Source organism: Antrostomus carolinensis, unplaced genomic scaffold (assembly GCF_000700745.2).
Source record: "Antrostomus carolinensis isolate BGI_N321 unplaced genomic scaffold, ASM70074v2 scaffold55082, whole genome shotgun sequence".
In the NCBI taxonomy this organism is placed as follows: Eukaryota; Metazoa; Chordata; class Aves; order Caprimulgiformes; family Caprimulgidae; genus Antrostomus; species Antrostomus carolinensis.
The window spans coordinates 10,390-18,684 of record NW_010301282.1 but is presented as its reverse complement, the minus strand read 5'-3'; the positions used below and the strand labels follow the sequence as shown (position 1 = coordinate 18,684).

General features: G+C 35.7%; 1 protein-coding gene across 1 annotated transcript in view; it reads left to right on the top strand.

Moving 5' to 3' along the window:
- Positions 1 to 200: 200 nt before the first annotated feature.
- The window catches only part of RNF111 (ring finger protein 111), a gene marked incomplete at its 3' end in the record, with an annotated part of 14,926 nt that continues 6,831 nt past the window's right edge, over positions 201 to 8,295 (top strand). The window contains exons 1-3 of the mRNA XM_010163377.1: positions 201 to 469; positions 4,512 to 4,675; positions 7,534 to 7,731. Of these exons, the coding sequence (XP_010161679.1) occupies positions 201 to 469; positions 4,512 to 4,675; positions 7,534 to 7,731 (631 nt within the window). The remainder of the gene's footprint in view (positions 470 to 4,511; positions 4,676 to 7,533; positions 7,732 to 8,295) is intronic.

Here is an 8,295-nt window from a genome sequence, read left to right as displayed (position 1 = left end):
CTAGTTGGAAAGGTCGTTTTGTTTTATATCAAACGGCTGAGTTTCCTTGGTGTTACAGCTGATAAAATTCACTGCAATTGCTTCCAATACACAGTAGAAGGAAAGCTTGCATATGTACCCCCTCATCTTCCCATCTTCTGACTCCTTCCTTCTTTTACTTAAATACTTACAGAAGAATTAATGCCTTTAATAATTAGGTCATGTATTTGACAGTTGCAGCTCAAGTTTTGTCATATACCGTGGAATTCTTTACTTACCTATATTTTAAGTCTAGGAAAAAAATAGTGACCATTCCTGAGATAGATGAAGTATACAAACTTTTTTCTTCTTTTCCCTCATCAGGAAGTATTGATGAAGATGTTGTGGTGATTGAGGCATCCTCCACTCCCCAGGTCACTGCTAATGAAGAAATAAATGTTACCTCAACAGATAGTGAAGTGGAGATTGTCACGGTTGGCGAAAGCTACAGGTGGGACTTGTATCTCTTGTATTAATACAATTTTGCTTGACTCCAAGTTTGTCACAAGACTCTATCATTAAAAGTCTGTAAGGTAATGTCACAGATATTCTGTCCAGGATACATATATACATTTTTATTTAAACAAACAAACCAACCACAACAACAACTCCCCCCCCAACTCAAACAACAACAACAAAACAAAAAAAAAACAAACCAAACAAAAACCAAACCAAACAAACCCCTAACAAAGAAACAAACAAAAAAACTCCAAACCACAGCTTTGCCAAAGCTTAACAATTCAACTGATCTGGAATTGTTCAGGTGGTTGTAGTTAGTGTAACTGATGGGCAGAATTTTGGAGAAGCAAAGCTGTACAATGGGATCTTAGAGAGAGCAAGTTTAGGCTCAGTTGACTATCTAGGGATTAGCTGAGCATTTCTCAGGAAAGCATCCTACTTTTTTGAAGCTGCTCCTGTGTATTCTTTCCTGTTGTTCTATGCCTCTCTGGAAGTTTTGTTCCATATTTGTCAGATTTTGCAGAATCTATTAAAGCGGAGTTCCTTGAAGAAGAAAACTTGAAACTATCATGTGCATGGGACTGTTGGAGATGCCGGCCTATTACGTATGTTTTCATATTTGTGAACATGAAGAAAAAATTGTAGAATATGATATTTTTTGTAAAATAATGACAAAGGAACAATAGGCAGTAAATTACAAAACCATTCCATCTGTTTATTGTCAGACAGAGCTTTCACTAATTCAATTTCAAATTTAAAATAACAGACAAATTTTCCTGCAAAAAATCACCTTTATTGGAATAAATATCACACTGAACAAACCACTTTTATGTTTGGTACAAATATGTGGATAATGTAGATTTCACGGACACTTGTAACTAACTAACTTCTTTATTACACTCTGACACACAAAGGATGTCATATTCACAAAAATATGTGACCGAGATCTATATAACAAAGATGAATTGGGGAGAGATGAGATGAATCGACATTGAAAAAATTAATTTCTTCAACAGTATGTTTCTAACTATTTCCTTCTGTTTAAAAAAAAAAAAAAAAAGCTACTGAGTCAACAGATGCTCTGTCTTGATGTAATTAGGAATACGTTTCTAGAAATAGTGATTTATCCACATAAATGTATTTGAGAAAAGTCATTAAAACTTATGAAACAACATGTATGCTTGAAAAGACTTGAGCTAGATCAAGTTAATGCTTTAGCCTCTGATGAAACTGGCAGTGGACTCTGGAAAAGGCAGTAATGGGACACCATTCCTCAGCAGTGAATACATAGTGCTTGATCTTAAACCACACGTAGTATACTTTATCAGTAGCATCAATGTAAAATTGTCCAGTGGATAGCCATTCATTTTGCTCTTCTAGAAGTAAGGAGGAGAGTACTCATGAAAAATACTTCCTAACTTTCATTCACTCCTGAAGAAACTATTCTGAAATTTACTAAACCCAGTGAAAATAATTTGTTTCTAGAAAAACACTTTCAGTGGGAATTATTAAGCTGCAGTTTCTTTGAATTTATCCCACAACAACTAAGAACTGGAGATCCAAAAATCTTACTCATAATTTAACCAAGAAATTACCCAAAACCTTCATGACTACATCCCTTTGTTGGTTCTTTTGTTACTATAGCTGGTTAATTATTTATCTGATTTTTAATTGCTTTGTGAAATCAAGATGCTGTCATTCTTCTACTTTTTTTCTGAGTGGTCACTGGCGAGATGCAGTTGGTAGCACATTGAATCCTCACTTGGTCACATGCATGTAGAAATTTGTTACCCTTTCTTATGTTGCACACAGTCTCAGGTCTGAGAAAATTACCTACACAATTCCATGTTTAGTTTCTTCCTCAGTGTTCTTCATTTTGCCAAGTGTGTCATATTCCATCAAGGAATTATTACGTACTGATGATTATTCCTTCCTCCTCCCTTCTCCATCAAGATTGGGCCACTTCCAAAGCACAGAGAAAGTAAATCTTTGATGTAAAATAAACTGCAGCCTCAAGAAGCAGTGTAGCAGCTGGAATCATAGCTAGGTGGATGAGATAGACCGTGTCTACGAAAATGCTATGAAGCCTTCACTGACGGTCCTTTTCTGATTAAGAAAAAGCTATTAAGCTCTGCTTGAGAGTCATCTTAGCATTAAGTGGACTAAACAATTTGGTCATACATACTTCAGAGATGGACTAACCTGGTTGTTTTGAAATTACATGGACTCAGCCACAAACTGAATATACACAGCACCATATAGCTAATATATTAATTAGGCATTCAGAATATGTCCTAATCATAACAAGGAAATAAAGACCCAGACCTCTAACTTTAAGACTGTTTCAATTCAGTAGTCCTTTGGTTCTATCTTCATCTTTGCTTGAAATCATACCTGATTCAAAAACTCTTGAAGATTATTAGCTCAGTGTGTGGTTGTATGCTAGGCCTTATTTCTCTTCAACTCCAGTTTGATGCTTTGTCATGTTGTCTGCTTTTGTGCAAGAAGAAATCCAAATAAATTTCTAATTGCTGAATTTACAGCTTGCATTGAAAAACAAGAAATATGGATGTAGTAGGTACTGTACTGGTTTTGATATGAAGTTGGAGTTCCTGTAAGAGTAGTTAAACATTGCCAATCCTGCATACCCTTCCACAGCTAATTTCTCCTCCCCTTCACAACCAAACCTTAACTAAGTTAACTGAAGAGGAGGGGAAGATGAAGTAGGAGGTGAGACCTTAACCTCTCCTTGTATTACCAAAGTGCATCTTGGGCCACCAGAGAGTAATAGTAAAGTTTTTAAAAGGGTTTTTTGGAAGGTCACGAATCAATTTGGACATTATGTAAATCCAAACTTTAAAGAAAATGTGCCTTTTTGAACCAACCTGATCTATAAATTACGATGACTACTGAAGTGGGATTGAAGTGTAAGCCAGTTAAGACTGCAGCAAGCATGCTTTTTGCACTACCAGAAAATACATTGGTGTTTGTTAGTGGGTTACACAGGTAGGGGTGAAGGGAGTACAGGCAGAACAGAAATGTGGACTGAGCTCCAATGGTGATTTGTACAGTGGGTTTTGTTTGTTTTTAGTGAAGTCATTGCCATTTCTTTGCATTTCCCTCTTCTGAATTTCTGAAGTCCGAGTACATTGTTTTTCCAAATTGGAAAATACGAGCCACTTGGTTTATGTAAATACTGGACAGTCAAAGGTTTTTGAGAGTGAACTGGTAAATACCATACTGTAAAAATATTCTTCCTTTAATTAAAGATCCTCATAACCTAGACTCCAAAGCATCGTTGATTTGAGTGTTTGGGTTTGTATGGCTGAATTGAATAGAATGGGTGTTAAGTGTTATATTACAGACAGAAACCCACCCCTTGCCTTAGCTATAGTTACAGGTGTATGATTTCCTCTCCTCAAGCCACATTTCATTTAAGTTTGTTTAAGTGTTACAGAAAGCTGTGCTCATTCTTACAGGAGACGAGGGGGAAATAATATTCAAGAGAAAAAGTACAGAGATTTTGCACTTTTAGGACATTTTTGAAATTTAAATTAAATAAATTTTCCTCTGAAAATACTCTGTCACAGTTTAACATGCAAAAGAACTTAAAGTTTACAAATTTTATTGTCTTGACAATTCTGTCATCATAGGAATAGTAAAAGATTTGGAAACTCTTAATTTACTATTAACAAAGTTAAAACATAACATCAGCTATAATTGCTGCCTGACTGCAGCTGTAGGGTTTTACAGTGAATTTTTAATAAGTTACCTGTATGTATTTCATAGGAGCATGGTTTAAAGACCTTTAAACTTTACCTGTTGGTTATTTGACATTGTTATCTGGTAAAGGCTGCAGTAATGTTTGTAAGTACACATCTTAGTGTGGAATAATGTAGAGTAGTGGGGTATTTCAACATGACAAAAAGCCTTTCTAATAATAAAAATACTTCAAATAACTCCTCAAACAGTGAGGAGAAAAAGTTAATAATGGCAGAATTCAGGTTAATACTTAAGGTGTTACTTTTTTTAAGGTCTCGTTCAACACTTGGACACACCAGATCACACTGGGGACAAAGCTCTAGTTCTCATGCTGCACGACCTCAAGAACAGCGGAACCGCAGTAGGATTTCCACAGTCATACAGCCACTGAGACAGAACGCAGCAGAAGTGGTGGACCTTACAGTGGATGAAGATGGTAAGTTGCATTGGTCTGAGAAATCTCGTCCTTTTACAGAAGCAAGATGATCAGTGTAAGGGAAGTGGAATTAATTGCATCAGTTATAACATACTGTTCTGTGAAAAAGTCTCAATTCTAAACAAACTATTTTCCAAGCCTGTCAGAAAATCCTCTTGCAGCCTTCCTTTTAAAGTGTAAAGTTGAGCCATTCCCAGTGGATCTAAGTAGATTTAATTTTTCTTCCAAAACTAACTTGGGTGTGTGTCTGAGGGCTGACTCACCAGGCAGAAATTACAGAACAGGTTGGAACTACTTCTTTAAAAATATGCACGCACTTCAATACTATAAAAGGAAAATCTCTTGCTGCCTGTGCTTTGGAATCATTATTGTTCTTTCAGATCTTGGAGTAAAAAATAATTTTAAAAACTCCCAAACAAAAAAACCAAACCAAAACAAAAAAACCTACAACAAAAAAACCCCAATGCAAACAAAACCAAAAACATCCAAACTAGTGAAGTATGTTAGGCTTCTGAAGCAGTAACCTTTCATTGTTTCCTACATTAAAACCTACTGGCACTTAGTAAGTCTATTTCTGCTGAAAATCCTAACAGCCATTTCCAGATATTGTCAAAAGCTGAGAGAAAGAAAAACTAAAGCTCAACGTACTATTTTGCAGGGGTTTTTTTATTTTGTGGTGATGGTTTAGGGAATTTCTTGGGTGCATGTTACTTTTAACGTTCAACAGAAGTTTTGTTGTGGTTCCCTCCATGTCTGCATCACAAGCTAGTTTCTTGCAATATCTTATTCTTCAAGTTATATTCATTTTGGGGGTGGACTGGAGCGTTAGAAGGGTTTGGTATTGGGTTTGGTTGTTTGCTGGTTTTTAAGGACAAGAATGGGTTGATTTATAGATTCTTTTCTGTGAAATATCCAAAGAGCTCTATCATTGAAGGGGAATAGGTATCTGTTGCTTTAATTAGCTCTTTAAACTCAAATTATAAAACTTAGTCTTAAATTCAGGAACCAAATTATTTTTAAAAAAAGATTATTGCTGAATGAAATTTTACTTCTGTAATGTGTGTATTTAAGACTAGCTGTTTCTTCCCTCACCCACACCCCAGAGGAAATACCTTTCTAAAATGAGTTTTCCAGGATTACAGGGATATTGTTTTTTGATTTAGGCATCCAATTTCACACATGAACCAGTGTAAAATGATAAAAATTCTGAATTAACATTGGTACAGGGCAGCTACACACATTATAACTTTACCGATGTCATTCAAGATACTAGTCTTAAAATTTTGCTAGCTACTTCCTTGATCATAAGGATTGTATCTCCATCTATCTTCCTGGATTAATGTCCATGAAGTGTGTTGAAATTTAAGTTTCTCTTGGCTAGTAGTTTGAGATTGACCAAGCCCACTGGCTTTTATTGGTTTTGGTGGGGGAGAAACAGAACTGTCTGTATTGCTGATGATGAGTCAAAACAGTATCAGGCTAGCAGGGTGATTGAAGCTGATAGAATTGAGAATTATCTTGACTGCAGGATTGCTTTCAGAATGTTTTAGTACCCAGTCTTGAGCACTGTGTGATCACATACCAATATTAGGTTATATGTGCCCTATATACTTGCTGTTTTTTCTGAATATAAACATTAATACATTTCTCCCAGAATGTTTTCCTTAAATAAAATTAGTATATTGGAATGCCATGTTAAAATCCAGAGGAATTTCAATGTAGGTATCACGTCATGGTTTTTTTATGTGTTGAATTGGAAGAATTGAAAGAAGGGAGATACATTTATTCCCTTGCTTGCTGAGTTGCTCATATACCTACTAGATATAGAGAGAAATATTGAAAAAGTCATATTTTATTTTGAGAGTTTGTGTAAGAGAAGTATTTGAAGTGTCTTGATGCGTTCCCCCCCCTCTTCCCCCCAGTATCCATGCAGATATTTTTACTAAAAACACCTGAGCTATTGATGATACTCCCTTTATGGTATCTTGTATTTGCGGTCATGTCATTGCCTTGTCAGTGATTAGAGAGAAATTTCAAACTTGCACTCAAAGGCAGACTTTTTCAAAACTAAATTTGAATTATGCTACCAAGTATCTTTTTTTAATTTTAACTTGTTTACAAATGTGTGGTAGAGAACAAGATTAATCAAGTGTTTGGTGCATTTCCCTGGATCCAATTAAATATACTGCTGACTATTACCTTCAAAATATGCAAAATAAACATGTATGTACTTTTAGCAGAAGTCTCAAATATTAATTAATCTGCTTTTAATGTATATTGAGACTAGCAACCAAGTTTATCTTGCTATAGCCTGTGGTACTATGCATCTAGACTGACCAAAGTTTATAAAGTAGTACTGCTAGTTTAGATCTTATTATTCTGTTCTTAGTTATCTAAAAGTTTTTCTGCACTTTGTAGGCATCAAAAAAATGGTAGGAGTAATAATTAATCATGAAGTACTTTGCCTGTGGATTTTTGAAAGATTTCAGCAAGTGTTTTCATCATGAAGTACCAAAGTAATTTAATTTACTTTTTAGTAGTATTTTATTCAGTAAATAAAACTTGATATATCCAATCTGGTTGGGAATTGATTTTATATTAATTCTTAAAATTTGAGTTTATTAAAAAAAAATTTAAAATTCCCCTTACCACCAAGGCTCAGACGTGAATGAAACAGAATTAACTTGTATTTTGTACCTGTCAGGCTTTTGTCTTATGACTTTCTTAGCACCTGGCAAGACCAGAATCAAGAATTTATTGTAAAATAATTTAAAAATAATTAAAACCCAGCAACAACAATAAAAAAATGCATCAGCCTTTAAAGCTTAAAGAACATAAAAACTTTTTTGTTTTGCTAGAGCCAACAGTTGTGCCAACCACGTCAGCTAGAGTGGAGCCGCAGGTCGTGAGTTCTGCTTCCAGTAACAGTGCTAGTACATCTACCTCAGAGCAGGCCTCTGATGCAGCTCCAAATGTCTCCAACAGCCAGCCCTCTGCAGCACCAGAGACAACTTCTAGTCTTCCCAGTAGCGGCACTGCTGGTACTTCAGCTGGAGGTACACAATAAGAAAGCTTTCTAAACTGATGTGTTGCGTCCTAGTAAAAAGGAGGTCAAGGAAGCTAATTGGCATTCTCTAGATTAAATGGCATGTCAACTTTCAGTACTGAACATAACAGTAATAAGTTGAGAGGACAGGAATCTGAAAAAGATCATTGATTTCTTCCCAACGATGAAGGAAGTTGTGCTGAAGCCTTCTGCTTTTGCCTGTTGTAATTATTTAGTTATACCTAATGAACCACATCCTTGCTTTTTGAGGAGGTAGAATGTAGTTCACAGGGAATTGTCTTTCACTGCAGTGTTACAGCGGTGGAGTTTTTAATGTGTATTTTAAGGAAGTGAAGGATGCGTATAGATTCCTCGAACCTTCCACTGTAGATTACTTCACTGGAAGCATGTTTATACAGATCTGTATAGATGCTGACCTGTATAATAGAGCTGTATATACAGGTAGCACTCATAACATCTCTGAAACATGGGTGCTCTGCCCCTATCTGCAAGTCAGGTGAGGTACAAAAAACCTGCTCTGACCACACTTGCACAGGAATTTGAGGTCTCTGCA